At 42.5% G+C, this 18,024-nt stretch overlaps 1 protein-coding gene across 1 annotated transcript in view; it reads right to left on the bottom strand.

The window, feature by feature from the left end:
• RAB11FIP4 (RAB11 family interacting protein 4) overlaps positions 1-18,024 on the bottom strand; it is a 215,125-nt gene that overhangs the window by 136,427 nt on the left and 60,674 nt on the right. Inside the window, exon 2 of the mRNA XM_050920715.1 lies at positions 7,349-7,436. Coding sequence (XP_050776672.1) covers positions 7,349-7,436 — 88 coding nt within the window. The remainder of the gene's footprint in view (positions 1-7,348; positions 7,437-18,024) is intronic.

The following is an 18,024-nucleotide window of genomic DNA, read 5'->3' as shown; positions in this document are numbered from 1 at the left end:
CCGTGTAAGTGACACAGCTAATACTAGTTTGAAAAGGTTCATACCAGATTTTTAGTTTTTCTTTGGTGCCCTATTGCGGTTCTTGCACTCACATGGCTCAGTCCTGATCTTGGGTATAAGGGCACGAGCCACAGACATTGATTTTAAGTCCATCACGGCACACATCTGTAACCCTCTCTTCCAGCTGTGCAGTCTACATCTCCCATTCTGTGGCTGATCCACAGCGAGAGTTGTCTCATACTTCTCCCAGCTAACGGATTTGGAGTTGGATTTCTCAAAGTGCCTATGCACCTAATTCCCAGGCACCTAAACACCTGTGAGGATCAAGGCCTAGGCACCTACCTGCATCTTTAGGCACCTATGTAACTTTAAAGGCAACTTCAAAAGTCATGCCCAGGACTTCAGTGGGACCACATAAAGAATAAACAACTGCTCCAGGTGAAAGCAGCAAAGAATCCTGTGGCACCTTATAGACTAACAGACGTTTTGGAGCATGAGCTTTCGTGGGTGAATACCCACTTCGTCAGATGCATGTAGTCCAGATGAGAAGAGGGATTAGAATCTGGTTCTCAAGAGGCAGTGTTTGTAATTTGGCATTATTATAGCTTGATTGTTTCATCACAATACCATCTATGTAACCCTGATCAATATATCTCACATGAAAGACATTATACAGTAATTACTATACAGTTGGTGGTGTTGTTTCCATGGTGTAATAGCCTCTTGAAAGTCTGAATGTATTTTTCCCTGTTACTTTCTACTTCAAAATATGAATATATATTCGTGTTTCCAATGCAAGAGAATCTATGACAACTGTCGTTTCCTGTTCCTTTAATGTAATCTGAAGTCATACTTTTTAGTTACTGCAGCTACAGGGCCGGTAGGGGGAGCTCACCCTTTATTTGTTTGGTGGTTTTGTTTTTTTTATATAGAATAGGTTTTTTGTCAAAAAAAGAAGAGAAAACACTACCAGAACAGAAATAGAGGTACTTAAATAGAACAAACAGGTCAAATGTACTTACTTAAACCTTACTAACCAGACTAAGGGCATCATTGTGCAAACACTCGGAGCATAATGCTTACTACCCTGACTAACTCACTGTCATCAATACGACTTCTTAAGCCAGTATGCACTACGATTGGTAGCAACCGTTGGCAGGATCAGGCCCTCAATCAGTACAATCACAATGATCACAGTGGACAAATGTAACAGATGAAATCCTGGCCCCACTGAAGTCAATGAGAATTCTGCCACTGATGTAACCGGGGCCACGATTTCAAAGGTGTATTTGCACCGAGCCAATACCTGATGGCAGTAACTCTCCTGACTGGTGATCGTTAATTGAACGGATGGCATGAAGCGAGCAGCTGGAAAGTGCAGATACACCAGGAGCTAAACTTTGTTCTTTTGATGTTCCAGCAAAAAAGCTTTACAGCCTTTATCTTGATGATAAACCAGTCCCGGTTTGCAGCAGAGCCTAATTATGCTAGGAAAGTGGCCCCAACAGCAGAGTTACTCCTCAAGTTCTGAAGCAAGACATTTACTGGATAACCCACCTCTACAAAGAAGAAAGAACAGAGGCTTTCCTTAAAGAGATAGGTTGCCCTCCAGCCTAGAGTTTCATCAGAATGATACACAACGGGTATGTCTAAACTGCAATAAAACACCCACGGTTGGCCCACGTCAGCTGAGTCGGGCTCACGGGGCTCAGGCTGCAGCGCTAATAGATTGCAGTGTAGACGTTCGGGTTCCAGGTTCTACAGCCTGGGCACCAGCATAAGCCCAAACATCTACACTGCAATTTGATAGCCCCACACAGCCTAAGCCATGGGAGCCCAAGTCAGCTGACATGGGCCAGCCATGGCGATTTATTTCAGTGTAGACAAATCCAATGAGACTAATCTCCTCCAACCCATTATATCCCCCATTGCTGCTCCTTCAGATTGTCTAAATCCTCCATCCCAGGGAATCAGGGGCATACTGTCAATGCACACCAAAGAGCAGACTGCTAGAGGCTTGAGAAAGCTTAATTTTGTTTCTACTTGCAATCTCAGAAGCAGCTGCAGAAGTGTATGAATCACAGGTCAAGGGCCATGTGGCCATGTCCAGCTCACAGATGCTGGGAATGGGGGGAAACCTTTGCAAACAACAAGGTCTTCCTTCATAAAGAGCCAGGAGATTTTTCACACACACGCAGAGCAGGCAGTGCCTTGGATTCAGCAGAGGTAGGACCACGCCACTGATTTTAGATCCCAAAGTTGAAAAGTGTTTTAATTCAGCTCTTTATGGATACAGGAGCTATTTGCAAACTAAAGATCTGGATTTCAAACATGCCAATGTTTGGGGAGTGTTTAGTTCTGGAGTTTTGGACCAGATCTAAATCTGGTTTCAAGACCTCATCTAAGAGATTCAATCAAAATTCTAAACTTCATAGAACTCAATTTTTCTCCCTCCAGGTTGATTCTCTGCTGCTGAGATGTGAATCCAGGATTCCAGAGAACTCAGATGTTTTAAGCCCAATGTTTAAACACAAATTCACGACACAGGCAACTCCCAGATAGGAACACAGAAGTATTTCACTTCTGCTAGGCAAAAAGTTATCCTTCATCCCGGACTATCAAGGGAACTATCCCAAAGAGCTCAGCTCTGTGATGAGACAATTTAATCTGAAGTCTCATAAATAAGAAATATGGCAAGGAATTAGGGTAGCACATTTTTTAATGTAAATGTTTGGCTTCAGTCACTAAAAAGAACACAGATTCATACTCAGTTAGAACAAAGCCTCGGGATTTATCAGAGTGTCTCATTTTGCTAAATTAATCTGATTATTATACACAATCCAACTAGGGTGGGATGTCGAAGGGCCATATTTAAAATCGGCTGCAGCCTAGTTGGATTGATTGCTTTTGTCGGAGAATGAGACCACTGCTATTCTTGGGACATGAAGCTCTGTTGAAAAATGAGAGATAATAACATGGTGGAGTCTAGATTTTTGGAAGGTGAGCATACATTTTCTCAACTTTAAGAGGACCAATTCGTTTTAAAGAAAGAAAAATGTCTCTGCTGGCTGAAGACCAATAAAACCTTCATCGGGTGAGGCAAGTGATGGATCTAGTTCCTTATTAAGAGCTGCAGTAAAATATATACATAATGGGATGTCTTTTATTAAAATAGCTATAAATACTCTTTGATTTGAGAAAGGTCTTTCTAGTATATATCCTTGTTACTGATTTAATTGTATTTGCTATAAAGATTTACATAATGCAGGAAAATGTTGGCACTATTGGTGGTTTATAATATAACCTGTGCGTGTGTGTGGATAAATACATATACAGATCTCCATAAATACATTTAGGGAGCCAATCCACAAGATACACCTCATGAATCCTTTGAAGCCTTAGGCCCCAATCTTGCAAAAAAACCTTACCTTTAAGCACATTGTTATTATTATTATTTGTATTACTGCAGCGCCTAGGAGTCTTAGCCCTGGATCAAGACCTCATTGTGTTACATAATAGTATATGGAGATATACCCAGTTCAGAGAACAGGAAGGGACCCTGAAAGGTCATCAAGCCCAGCCCCCTGCCTTCACTAACAGGACCAAGTACTGATTTTGCCCCAGATCCCTAAGTGACCCCCTCAAGGAATGAACTCACAACTCTGGGTTTGGCAGGCCAATGCTCAAACCACGGAGCTATGTCTCCCCCTACATTCAATGGAAACACTATGTTAAGCACATGTGCAGGACTGGGGGTTTAGCCTGTAACCCATTCAGGACAAAGACTGTGTCTTAGCCTTCAACTAGAACCCAGGAATCCAAACCACTGGCGCAATCACTAGATAACTTCATCTCTTAGGTTCTTATTGTGCTCACACCAATCTCTTGTACTAGCTTCCCCTACTAGCTTCCCATTTTCCCCATGTCAAGTCACCTTGTAGATGCACTCTAAAGGTTTAATCGAGAGCATTTTCCCAGTGCAATCTCATATTGCTACACTGCTGTCCTTTGCTGCCACAAACTTTAAATTAAAACCACTGTGGCACTGCAGTCTTGCCACCTGCTGGCTTCATAATAGTCTCATTGTAAGAGACTCTCCATAGGCACCTCCTGGAATCACGCTGAGATCCGTCTGAGAGTCACCCTGTGTCTAGGCCATGCCAGAATACTGGTGCGTCAGTAAGGACCAGGTGCTCAGAGAAGCACAGGTGGAATGTTTTGCCCTAAGAACCTGATAGACTGATCAGCAGTGACGATGTTGAGCTGTCTCCTTGTTGATTTTGCTTTGCCTTTGGCAAAGCTCAAATGTAACGTAATAGTTTCTGCCTTTTAGCAGAGGACTCTATCCTTCCCTGGAAAGGAAATGGGCTTGATGGTATGCATTTGATTCCTTTCTAGCTACCAAGACCCCTGTCACGCACATCACATAATTAACCCTTTCATAGCTCTGGCACTTTCCATCCAAAGGGCTCACAGTGCTTTACGAACATGAATTGACTAAACCCTGCAGCATCCTTGAGAAAAGTAAAATTATCCTAATTTTACAAGTAGGGAACCTGAGACCCAGAGCAGCTCCAGCTCACCTAAGGGTCTACCAGCAAGTCAGGAGCAGAACTGGGTCTAGAAATCTCAGGCCCCAATACCTATCTCTGCACCTAAAACATTACTCAGTGCTTCCTTCCGTTTCTTTTTCCCCCCTTAGTCCACTACTTTTTTCGGCCAGGAAATAATATGAAAAGCTACAGCCTCTCTGAATGCAGCTGTATCATTTCTGCTCCATTGCCAGGCAATACCAGAAACAAAAGTTAACTAACCAGTCATATTCCCTCAACGAGGCTAATGCAGTTGAAAATAATAAAGGAAGTAAACCCAGTATGGCCATGTTGTTTTATAACCCATAAAACCACATTGAGCTAAACTTAGATCAGGTGTAAACAGCTGCTGCACCACTGATTTCAGCAGAGTGAGACTCAGTTATCCCAGATCTGTATTTGGCCCGTTTTTTGCAAGGCCCTGATCCCACAGAGATTTAGGCACATTTGGCTTTGGGCATGGGAATAGTCCCATTGATTTCAAAGGAACTTTTCCTGTGTGTAATGTGGAGCAAGTGCATAAGGTGGAGCATCTCCATAAATCTTTACAAGATCAGGCCCTGAGTTTTTATCACAGCCAGTAATAATGTTCCCTGGGATTAGGCCTGCTGAAATCAATTCTACTTGCATAGTAAAGTATCCACTCATTGTCAGTGAGGCAATGAGAATCTGGCTCGAAGTATTAAAAAGTATGTGACAGGAAGGCAGTGTGGCGTAGTGGTTCCATCACTGGATGAGAATTCAGGAGATCTGGGTTGTAGTCCCAGCTCAGTCACTGACCTGCTGGATGAACTTGGGTAAGTCACTTTGCTTTTCTGTGCCTCAGTTTCCCTATCTATAAAATGGGATATTTTGCTCCTTTGCAAAGTGCTTTGAGATCTATGGGTGATCAGAGCTAGATATTATTATTAATAATAATCTGCCCCTGAGTTCAAATGCTAAGATCAATGAAAAGACCAGAGGACTAGATTCCAGAGTTATTTCAGAGCTACTCAAAGGGCTGAGCAGTCACTAGTACTGGACATCGAAAGAATACTCCTGCATACTCCAACTACTCAACCCTTGATTGATTTTGTGTATCGAGCACTCAAATGACTTTCAGATCAGGGTAACACTTCTGTTAGATACAAAGGATTTGACCCCTGATGGATTTTGAAGTAAAGGGAACACTTTATGCAAAAGTGTTGTAGAACATTTGTTTTTTAACGGTGTGCTAAGGAAACACACTTTCTGTTGAAGTCTACATGGAATTACTGCGCTTAGCATAGCCACTTTTCCTAGTCACCAGCCATATTTGCAATATATTTTTCTTTATTAATGAAATGAAGGGCAGTAGCTATATAGGGGCGTGCACGGTACAGTATGTTCTCCTAAGTACATGGAGAACTAATGAGGTAAATCAAAAGCAGCTCCCTTTTTAACAGGGACATTTCGTACAGCTCCCTGTTGCTCAGGTGTATCACAGGCATAATAAAAAAGGCCCAGATAAGCAACAACACTTCAGGGTTGATGGTGATGCCAGGGATCCATATATGAAAGATAATGGGCAGGTCAAGACAATGGACATTTTCCTCCTCTGCTGTATCCCTTTTGCACGCTCCTAAATCAACAGAATTTTAAGCTGCATCCGGGACATGCAGCAGCAGGGACGCCCCCAAAATAGGAGGAGCCCTACACTACAGCTAGCATTCCATGCCATCGGAGTAATGAAGATAGATCCGAAGATAAGACAGAGAGTTTTTAACAGAGATTCACATCACAACAAAGAGAAAAAATAGGCAAAATGTGATTTCTCCTTTTTATGTGTTGCTCTGAATGCTCAAATGAGCCCATTTTACTTAAACAAACAAAACCACAAAACAAAATACCAGTTCTCCCCAAAACCAATTTTTGTCTGTGCTAAAAATGTCTCCTTTTTCATTACAACAATGGGATCACTTTGAACAAAAAGGTGGCTCTGGAATTCAAAATTCAACCTAAGAAATGTCTATGTTTGCTGATTTTGAATTTTGCAGATTTTCTGTTCATTTAAAAAAATTATATAAAAGTGAAATCTATGGATTAGCACAAAATCACCCCAAATAGCATCAAACATTCTGTAAAATTTCACAGAAAAGTGTTCACTCCCTTCACACAGATCTATGAATTTTTCCCAAAGCCTCCACACCTCTTTTGCCTGGGAAAACTGTCTGTGGAATGTAGAGAACTTAAATATAATTCGAATATAAGTATCTATAGATGTTAGTTGAGAACATGTCTCTTACGCTGGAGAAACTGTATAGGAAAAGTCCATTCATGAATAACGGTTATTAACCCAGTGTAGACTGAAGGGAAAATTCCCAGTGACCTTGATAACCCGATACTTTTCGGGTATAGTCAAAATTTTCCACATATGCATTCATTCATGTTTAGACCAACCCCTTTATCCCATGTCCTGTCTAAATATACAGGTGGTTTAAAGAAATAAGGTCCCAGTCTTACGAAGATTCATGCACATAATTTGATGTGAGCAATCTGGTTGACTTTAATGGGACTAGTCACATGCTTTAAGTTAAGCATGTGCCTAACTCTTTGCAGGATCAGCATCTTATTGATTATACTACAGTGAGACAGAAGAGCAAAGTAGAATTCATCAGCATCTATTCTCGTGAATATCAAATCTTCTGATGGCCCATGCCCTAAGAAAACATGCTTGAATTAAACTTTTATATTATATTTTATAATTCTATAATTTTTATAAAAGCTGCATTACTTACCTTTGATAGCAAAAACTCCATGACAGAAATCCTTGAAGTTGATTCTTCCCAGGTCATTTGGGTCCAAGTATTTAGCCAATTTTTCCACCTAGAAAAGAATATGCAAAGATTACTATGTGATGCTTCTACCTTGGTCAAGCTTTTATGGAGAAAACACCAGTTTAAAAAATATCTGCAGTATACATCTGAAATTAACACAAGGTAAAAATACTTATCTACATAGATAGAAAACCAAAACTTTGTAACTTTCCATGGCATAAAATATAGGAGAGACTGTATATGAGAGATCCAAGAACATTAAAAGTGAAAGACGCTTAATATGACATGAGATTAATTTGTTTAGTGCAGTATTATTTTCTATAATCTCAGTTTCGTGGTTTAGCATTTCTGATGTAAATTATCACCCACCAAAGGGGATCACACGGGGCATATTGCAGTAAATTTGCATCTATATTGAGGGAGATATTTCACATTAAGGAAGAGCTGAAGGATTTTTCAGGAGAGATTTGCAGAAGAAGCGGGAGGGAATTTGGTGAATCTTCGTGGTGAAACGAAAGAAGGCACAAAACCAAGAGTGGGAAAAGAAAGCAAAGAAGCAGTTAAGTGGGGGGAGGGGAAGAGAGCAAAGCAGAGGTGTTGGAACAATTTGTATAGTGAGGGTCCTCAGAATCATTGAGCCAAACTATAAACTCTGTATATGATGGAAACTGCTTCAAGCTAGGGGGCGCTGCGTGCCCTTAGTTCTAGCACCTATGGACCAAAGGCAGAGACAGTGTTGTCCAGTGGATAAAGCACTGGAGTGGGAGTCAGAGGACTCTTCTATTCTATTCTTGGCTCTGCCACTGACCTGGTTAGTGACCGTAGGCAAAAGTCACTTCACCTCTCTGTGCCTGTTTACCCTTTGCCTGTCTTGTCTATTTAGACTGTAAACTCTGTGGGGCAAGAGCTGTATCTCATTATGTGCAGGCACACAGTGCCTAATACAATGGGGGTCTGGCTTTGGTGTGATCCTCTAGGTGCTACTACAATATAAATATGACCAATTATTACATCAGCATATACCGGTGGTTCCCAAACTGGGGTTCGTGAACCCCTGGGGGTTCACGATATGTTACAGGGGGTTCTTGGGGAAAAAATCCCTAATGGTGGACAGAGCTGTCCCTAGGGACCCTGGGACTTCCAAGAGCTAAGCAGATCAAAGCAAGCATATCTATCATACTGAGGAGATTTAAACTTCAAGACTCCTTATAAGAAATGGAAAGGGAGGTGAACATTTTTCGCTATTTTTAAAATTAAATTATTATGAAGAACAAGTTTAAGTTTTGTTGTAACATGCGTTGTTTGCCTGGACTGCTCGAGACCTGAATGCCTGTGTAGGAGGAACTCTTTGAGTTGGCTTCTTAAATACCTTCATGATGTTTCAAATCTGATACTCCTTCATGAAACACAGGAGCCTTGTCTTATAACAGGCTTACTCAAAGTGATACAAGCTACGAAAGTGAGATTTTGGAAGAGTGTTGCAGTTTTCATAATGTAATTAAAAAACTGTAATGATAAATAATAATTAATAATAAACAGTGGGTAATAAGCATGTCATAAAAACAAATTTTATATTTCCAAGATCACTGCTTTTATAATTTATATTCGGGTAAAGGAGAAAATCCCTGGAAATATTCATTTTTAGGAGGGGGTTCACAAGACTTGACATTTTAGTGACAGGGGTTCACAGGTTGTTAAAGTTTGGGAATCACTGATATATACTATATTTTATATTAAGATTTATGATAACATTGTAAGGAGCAGTGAGAGCAGGAATTCAGCATATTACAATATTTGGAAGGACGGAATGCAAGCTTAAACATGCTAGTCTGAACAGCAATCAAAGCCCAGCTGAAAATATACACAGCGAATGAATGAATCCTGGTGACCCAGTTTCTTGATTTTCTGGTTTCTCACGTGCTAGTGAAACCCTACTGAATGCTTAAAGGCCCTCTAGAGATTGAACTAACATCCTTACTTCTATTCTATCCATCCAATACACCCAGACCATTTGGTTTAGATGGGTTATGATCAATGGGAATATTCTCTATCCTAATGAAAGCCTGGCAATGCTGCAAAACCAACAGGGTCTCAGCATTTCAATCCCCTGCTGAAGCTGTCCAGTTTGCCAGTGTATCCTATACACAAAATATAGTTTTTGAAATCATAATGCCGGGGTGCACATGCTGTTAGTTTCCAAGGACCACTGGAACAGCACAATAAAACATAAGGAAGAAGTAGCCTGTGGAAGTGTGTGTACAGGGCAATGTTCTCATGAACCACACATCCAGCTGGGACCCAGATGGATCAGCTAGAGCCGAAACACCAGCTGACAGCTCAAGATGATTTCTCCACTCAGCATCCTTGTAATAAATGCGACGGGTTCCTCCAATAATGTCTTATTTAGAATAGTGAAATCTAATTAAGGTGCTTAGATAAGCAATAGGTAAAACTTTGATGAATCGCCCCTTTCCGCTCCGAGAACTCAGTCTTATGCCCTGGCATTCACTATGCACTTCCAATCAGCCTGAAGACTCAGCAGCGGTGCATACAACAGCACCTAGGCCCTAGTTCAGTGAAGTGCAAAAGCACTTGTTTAATTTTAAGCAGGTGCTTAAGAACTTGGCTGACTCAGACCCTTAGATACTACCCTGAATCGTGCAAAATTTCTTGGCTTGACAGATTAAGTTAGATGTTAGACAGACAGTTAGGTGAACAGGTTTTGTACTGTTTTAAACAAACTTGAGTAAAAATGTAGTAATGATAGATGTGTTAGACCTGTTCTGTGTACTATATCTATACAAGCCATACAGTCTCAGTTAATTGCATTTAAAGAAACCCTGCAATTATATCAAATATATAAACACCTTTTACACACATTATTTAAAATCTTTAAACCCACCCCCTCAGAACTCTATTTATATCTGCTGCATATTTGCTATAACAATACTTAGCACACATACAATCCCCAGTCACCACGTGCTTTACAAAGCATTATCCCCATTCTGCAGATGGTGAATATGAGGCACAGAGAGGTTAAGTGACTTGCCCATAGTTTCACTGCAAATCTGTTGCAGAACGTGGAACAAAAACCAGAACTTCCTGCTGGCTTATGGAGAAAAGGTACATAAGATACTGTGGTGATGCATGCCATAGAATTGCTTATTACTGTATAAAATACTGACTTAACTGGGGTAAGGGTATTTTCCTATGGATTAGATACATTATTTTGAGAAGGTCAAATGGATCAACCATGAATGAATCTGGGAAAACAGCAATGTGGATTTAAGAATCTATTCATGGTGCAAAATGCTTGGTGTTGACTAGGGGAGAATGGAGCAATTTGATCTATAGGTTAAATCCTTCCCGTCCCCCTCCCTCTTTTTTAAAAAAAAATCACCTGCAGCTCCCCTCATGCAGACATGGCAGGTAAAGAGCTGTAGGATGAATTCTGCAGCATGTAGTGATTTTAGGGAGAAATCTTACAGCAGTTCTCTTATTGTGAAACCCTTTGCAGAGCTGTTAAGGATGTGCTGTCAGTCTGATGGCAAAATGCAACATTTGGCCAGAACCATGGACAGCACACATTAAGGGTGATGCTGCTAGAGGAATTCATCTTTACACAAACCTCTTTGATATTACATTACAGGAGGCAGAGTAGCCTTGTGGTTACAACTGCTCTCTGGGATTCAGGACTCCTGGATGCTGGTCCCAGTGGATGATCTCTATGTAACCTCACTAACCTTTTCATGCCTCATTTTACGCCCCCACCCCCCTGTAAAAGGGGGACACATAATAACAATCTCCTACCTCAGTGCGATGGTGCAGGGATTAACTAACTGAGGGTATGAACTGCTCTGAGATTACCAGATAAAAAGTGCTACAGAAAAACAAAGACTGCATGGGCTAATGGACAGGTTGCCCAACTGGCACTCAGAAGACCTGGGCTCTATTTCCAGCTCTGACTTGCTGTGTGAACTCATTTACTCTCCCTGTGCCTTGGTTTCCCTGTCAAATGGAAATCGTAACGATACATCCACACTTTGAGATCAAGGGATAGAAAACACGATCCAAGAGCTAAGTAACAGTAGCATTCCAAAAGCAAATAATTAAACAAAGAACAATAAGATTACAACGAAGTCAAAATGAATGTTACTTACAAACAAGGCCCAATAGAAACACCAAGGAACTCAAATAAATGCATGGAAGTAAACTTTCCCGATGTCCTAATTTCTCTGTATTCTGATTGCGTATGCTAGTGATTTATGGGGACAGAGCCACCAATGCAGTTACTCTCCGGTGTGTGTGGGATGGCAGTAAACTGAGGTGGAAAACAGCATTCCTTCCAAATCTCTGCACGAGTGATTTTACTCAACCCCCTGATGTGTGACTTTGATTTCTCTTCAGATACAGATTTCAGGTATCATCCATTCCCACCTGTGATCTCTCCTCATGTTTTATTCTGGACCGTTGAAAGACAGGACTCATGTTGTATATTCTAAGAGCTGTGGGACTTCTTCCCCCCAGAACTGCTGGTTAATACATAGCTGGCTGCTCAGATTATATATCCATCCAAGACAAAGAACAAATCCTGTGTGGCTGGCCCAGGTTGTCCAATGGCTCTAGCTGGGAATGGGGATTTATGTGTAGTAGTTCACAGAAATCACATACCATACGTGTATGAAATACAGCTCTTGGCGCACGAGACATATAAACAAGAGGCAATATTTTGTTCAACCTCCTATGGCTACATACTGTCGAGCAGGAGACACATCCGTCCCTTTGTAATTGGCATCACGCACACATCTCTGCTCTAACGAGCTTGTCACAGATCAGCTTGTCGAAGGAAACCATATGCATTATGCTGACATAAATCAGATCAGATTTACTGCTGAATGGCATGAAGCTGCCTGATACGACGGAATGTTCTGTCCCCAGACCGATATAATTTACAGCTTTGGTGTGCCTCCTTCACAGCCAGTGAGGCTAAGTTTTATCTATGAAAAGAAGAGGGGGCACCATGAGGAACACAAGCAACAGAATGTTTTTACATTACCAGGTACTTTGGTAGCATAGATCCAGCAAGATATAAACCCATCATGCACTCGCACGCAAAGGAAATAGAATGCTACACACTGCAGGCCTGACCAGCAGGACAGTCAATGTATAATCGTGCACAGAGCACTGTGGCAAGAGGTAGATGCAGATAAGGAGTAAAATTTTCAAAAACACTCCACTGACTCAGGAGCAAACGTCTCATTTGCAAAAGAGGCTTGGGGACTTCGGTACTTTTAAAATTTTTATCATTCGTCTTAATCGCTGATGGCAAGCAGGGTCTTTTGCTTGAGGCAAAGGATGGGAGTCAGCAGACCTGGGCTCTGTTATTCCACAGATGTCCTCCATGACCATGGGACCTAGTCTCTTTAGTGAATGGCCTAGGTTCCAACCAATTAAATAGCAGGAAAGCTGCAAACCCCTTCTCCTTTCTTGACTCAGCATGGGATCTGGAGCATGGTGGCTTCTGGCTAGCTGAGAAATTCTGTTCCACGTCCAAATCATTTTAAAACATGGATGTGTTTTAGAGGTTGGGCAGGCAGAAGTCTGAATGTGTGGGGTGTCACTCAAAGTACATGTGAATGTACAATCCCCTGTGAAGATGACTTCAAAGGGGCTGCCCTTGCTGATGGCCTGTGCCAAATTAGCACATTCTGTTTCAGCACCATTCCATTTTCAGTGGAGTGATGGAGAAGCTAGCATTTATGAACCAGTGAGCCTCCCAAAGACAGTGGAGACTCCTTCAAGAGCAATGATAGCCCCTGGGCATGCCACTGTCATATTATCTATACTCTGGACTCAGAGAACAGCCTTTTCATTGCTCCACTGGTCTACTGAGACTTGTCAGCTATGACTGCATCCCTATCAATGAGTATCTCAAGAGAAGTCTTGGAAATTTTTACCTTGTGCTTCCCATATCATTTCTACTAATGCATGTTCCATTGCTCAGATCCACTCCAGTCCATAGGTCAGATCCTCAGCTGGTGTCAGTCAGTGGCAGCAACATTGCAGTGCACTATTCCAAACCCTACATGGTCAGAACTCACAAGTCAGGTCCCCCAGAATAAGGAGATTGTCCTAAAAATCACAAGAGTTCTCAAAAACAATCAATTTTGAGGGTTTTTTTTTAACATCTGGATTTTGGTTTATGTTTTCATGCTTTCTCCCACAACCATGAGGACTAGAAACATTTTTTAATGAAAGCAAAGATTTGCACAGAGCAATGAGACTCTGGGAGTGAGCCTTTAAGAAAATGATCAAATACTGTAAGATTCACAATAAAATCACTAGAGCTGGGAACACTGGAAGTCAACGTAGCTATGCTGATTTACACCCGCTAAGAATCTGACCCTATAGCCACAAAACATATGCCTACTTTCAATGGAAATACAGCTTTAATAAAGTAGGAGACTGGTTAGAATTCCTTCCTGAGACTTATTAAATACAAACTACCATCAACAGAAGAAAACAACTGGGTCATGGTCAGAGAATGTCATAGACGTTACAGAAAGCTAAAGAAAATGGAGCATCAAACCTATTCTTCAGGCTCTGTTTCTGGATATATTTAAAGCGATGTAATCAGACTCAACTAGGCCATCAGGGGTCATGGCATCAAAACTGTAATGCCTCCTGTTCAATGAAGTAGTACAAATCTGCGGTTGGATCTTCAACTGATGTCAATCAGCATAGCTCCATTGACTTCAAGGGAATTACACTGATGTACACCCACTGAGCATCTGGCCTGATGCATACAGGAGACAAATATCTAGTCAGACATTAGGCTTTAAGGTTATAAGACTGGTATATGGCTTTCCCTGACAAACAGCAAACCCACAGCATTGCAATATAAGTAAACACTATTTCAAATGCACACAGGGTCAGTTAGGCAAATTCCATTTCCTTTTGGGTGTCTTGCTAAAAGGAAGGAAATCGTGTTCTTGGTTTTAACTTACCAATTCCTACAACCAGATGGGATGCTTGTGCCCAGTTTAATAATAACAATAATCTGATTGTGGTCCCTGAATAACACTAGCAACACTAGCACCATATGTTTATTCCTGAAAGCCTCTCAATGATCCAATGGTTTTAATTGCCACTCTGTTGACAACATCTTATTACATTTCTGAATCAAATCACGTATGAATGTGTTAAGCCCAGGTGTGTGCATTGTGACTGGCTACAAAAGTGCATTTACTATGAAGCAACGCTTTAACAGGAAATGGAATTATCCCCAAGCTCTGGGACACGGAGGATCTGGTCGAACTCCTGATCCTATAAACCTCACCCACCCCATGTGACTTTGGACAAGCCAGTTCATATCTCTCTGCCTCAGTCTCCCAACTATAAAATAGGGATAATGCCACACTTTCATTTGCCCACCATTTCTATATGGGGTCTATTTAGATTAGAAGCTCTCTGGTGCAGAGACTGTCCCCTCCTGTGAGTTTTTAGAGTGCCTTGCACCTCTGTGCGCTGCTGCATAATACACTCATGGATGGATGATTGAGGGGGGAGGGCCTCGGTGTGCATTAGTTTTTAATGAATACAATTCATATTCCTATTACTTTCAGACTGAAAAAAGGTTGGTGTTACTGAGATTGTAGCTGAACAGCGAGCCAGTACCATCAAAATGAATTGTGCTACCAAAACTAACCCAGCTGCTCTCTGCTGTGTAAACCATGTTAAACTTTCTCCTGCCTAGCTTTGTAGAGAAACAGTCTCCTAGCCCCTTTCTCCTCTGAGAGCATACTGCCAGCAATTAATCAGTCTCTCTGAAACCGCAAAAGGTTGTTGAGGCTACAATAATTATTTATTACCCTTGAAAAGGTTAAGGGCCTGTCAGCCCAATAACCAGGCTGCATAACGTTGTATCGCTTTTGTTCCTGACTACACTCTCTATTCGTTCCAATGCCTGGCCACACTGATAACTCATACCTGGGCTTTAAGGCTCTGCTGCCCCTGAGACTGCAGCTGTGTGTCAGAAAGTGAACTATCCCCCGGAGGATGGAGGAACAAACACATCCCTCTTGGATTCCCAGGCAGAGCAGCAGATTGTGATTAATTCCCTCCTCCCCATACAAGCTGGAATCTGCCTTTGATCGGTGACCTGCTGTGTTTCTAATGCTGTCTGGGTTCCGGTTAGTCACAGGTTCCCTCAGATCAGATTTAGGAGCTCTGGTGGGGAATCTGGTTTAGGGCCAGACTTTGCCACAGGCACATTCATGGAGCCCTCTGTGCTCAGTCTGGGCTTCACTGCTGCAGAGACCACTCAGAATGAGGAGTGTGGCTGTGACAGGCAGCATTTACCAGAGGTATTGTGTAGTGGTTAGGTACCTGGGTCACAACTCTCCCTCTGTCTCCAGCACCCTGACGGTGGTCCCAAGAGAGAAAGCTCCCCGCTATCTCTCACGAGGGTCTCCTCCCTGCTCCTTCATCTGGGGCCTGTGTAGCTGTCCTTTGCAAGCCCCTTCCTTGCAGTAAGGACTTCTGCTGTGCCCTTGCTCAGGAGCTCTTAAGGCAGGTCTGTCCTCCTATCCGGTCTGGCTCTCTTTTAAGCTCCTTCTCCAGCTGGAGTAGGTGCTGCAGGTGTGGCATCCCCTGGGCCCAGATCTGCTTCTTAACCCCGTGTATCCCAGTGTGAGGCTTATATTCTCATCACAGGGGCCTACCATTAGTAGCAGCTATGTTGTGCCTATGTGGTGGGACTCGGAGTCTGCCTCAGCTGCTGTGTGTGGCAGCCCCAGGACTGGGGATGGTGTGAGCTCAGGGGGAACTTCTCTGATGGCCCAGGGAGTGCCTGCCCTGCTTGCTGACAGACAGGGAGACTGAATGGACCTGGGCCGGGGAGGGAGGCAGAGATAGCTCTTGGCTAGTAGATACCTCTGAAGCATGCCTGTAAGCCAGCCTGTAAGATGTAAAGAACCCATCCATCGTCAGGACAGCTGAAGTGGGGGAGGGAGAGGAGAACGAGCCCCTAAGACCTCCCCTCGGTTTAAATATGTGCTTAAGGACTCACAGCATCCCCTCTTTCCCCCTAGCAGGAGTTGTGCAAGGGATGCCATTCACTCTTCAGATCTGCAGTCATTTCTGTCGCCCAAGCCATGGGAGGGTGAGGCTCCGTATTGCATACCTCGGGGAGGCAAGGAGCTGATCTGTGGGAGAACCAGCTCTGTGGCTCCCTGCTGAAGAACAGGAACTGAGCCCCTCACTTCTTCAACAGACCCAGCAAAGAGCCTGCTTACTGCAGTGTCAACACCGATCAGGGCTTGGCTTTGAGGGTGAGGGAGGAGGTTTTGTTAAATCAATGTCCTAGGCCATGATGCTTGCTAGCAAAAGCTGCACAACTCCAGAACATCTGTCTATTTGTGTTAACATCCTGCCTCCCCCTGCAGGTCAAGGTTAAGTGCCAGTGTTACAGCCACCATTTTAGCTAACATTGGGGATTGAACTGAGGATCTCCAGGGCTAAAATCACGAGCTGGCATGGTCTGTGCTAAAGAGCCAGCCCCCTCTTGCTGGGGCTGCAACAGACTTGTACTTTCTGTGAATTGCGCGCACGCTCACCAGTCTAGCACCAGGAAGAGAAGGAAGAGAGCAGAAAAATTCAGCCCCAGGTTTTGTAGTCCACGCTAGTCCACGAGTTGCAAGGATCTATCTGGTGAATAAACTCTACAGTAGAGGCCCATGTTCTCAGACAAAGGACATCAATCTTTTCCACTTTGAAACAACTGGAGAAAATGAAAGTTCTTTCCTTAATGCTTCACTTACTTGGGTGGATGGGTGATTATCCTCCCAATACAAATTTTGTACTCGGTTGTAATAATATTTCACCTTAGCCAACACATGCTACTTTATTGTGCATCTTAGCAAGACTGATGGCTCTATAGACACAAAGTGATATTTGCCACATGCTGCTTTTTGAAATGTAAGAGCAGCATGGAAGCATACGGAGGGGTACTTACAGCAATGGAAAGGCTGTAACGAAAGAAAAGATGAAGAAGAAAAAAAAACATCCCAACTCAGTGCACAGGAGAGGTGTTCTGCGATGAAAAACAACACATACAGTGAGGTATGTTACTGAGCAGAGATTAGTAACAAAACTAGTGCAACCTACAATGAGTCTGCATATCTTTATAGAACATAATGCTCTGGGTCAAACTGAGGTTGATGCGGGAATCAGTGGATACAGTTCTCCGGCTTGTGCTATGCAGGAGATCAGACTAGATCATCACAATGGTTCCGTCTTGCCTTAAAACATATGAGACTAAAGCCAAGAATTCTCAACCCCTTATTCACTGTAGTGGGGAAAACTCACAAGAGTACTCATATGAAAAGTCACGATTGTTAGTACAGGCTTCACAATCCAGCCCTGCATATGAATTTAATGTATGAGAAATCTCCTAACTAAATCCCCCCACCTATAGAAAGCAGCAGCAAATAACAGAATGGGGAATGGATGACTCAAAAGACTTGATATTTGGAGCCTTTTGCCTCGAGGTTGCTGCTCATGTTAATACTGACCAAAAGTTGTTTCCATCAGAAGGCTGATGGCTTATGTGGATTGAATTGTTTCATTCCATTGTT

The sequence above is a fragment of the Gopherus flavomarginatus genome, chromosome 12, assembly GCF_025201925.1.
Source record: "Gopherus flavomarginatus isolate rGopFla2 chromosome 12, rGopFla2.mat.asm, whole genome shotgun sequence".
NCBI classification, from domain to species: Eukaryota; Metazoa; Chordata; order Testudines; family Testudinidae; genus Gopherus; species Gopherus flavomarginatus.
The sequence above is the reverse complement of the archived record's forward strand: the minus strand, read 5'-3'. Positions and strand labels throughout refer to the sequence as shown.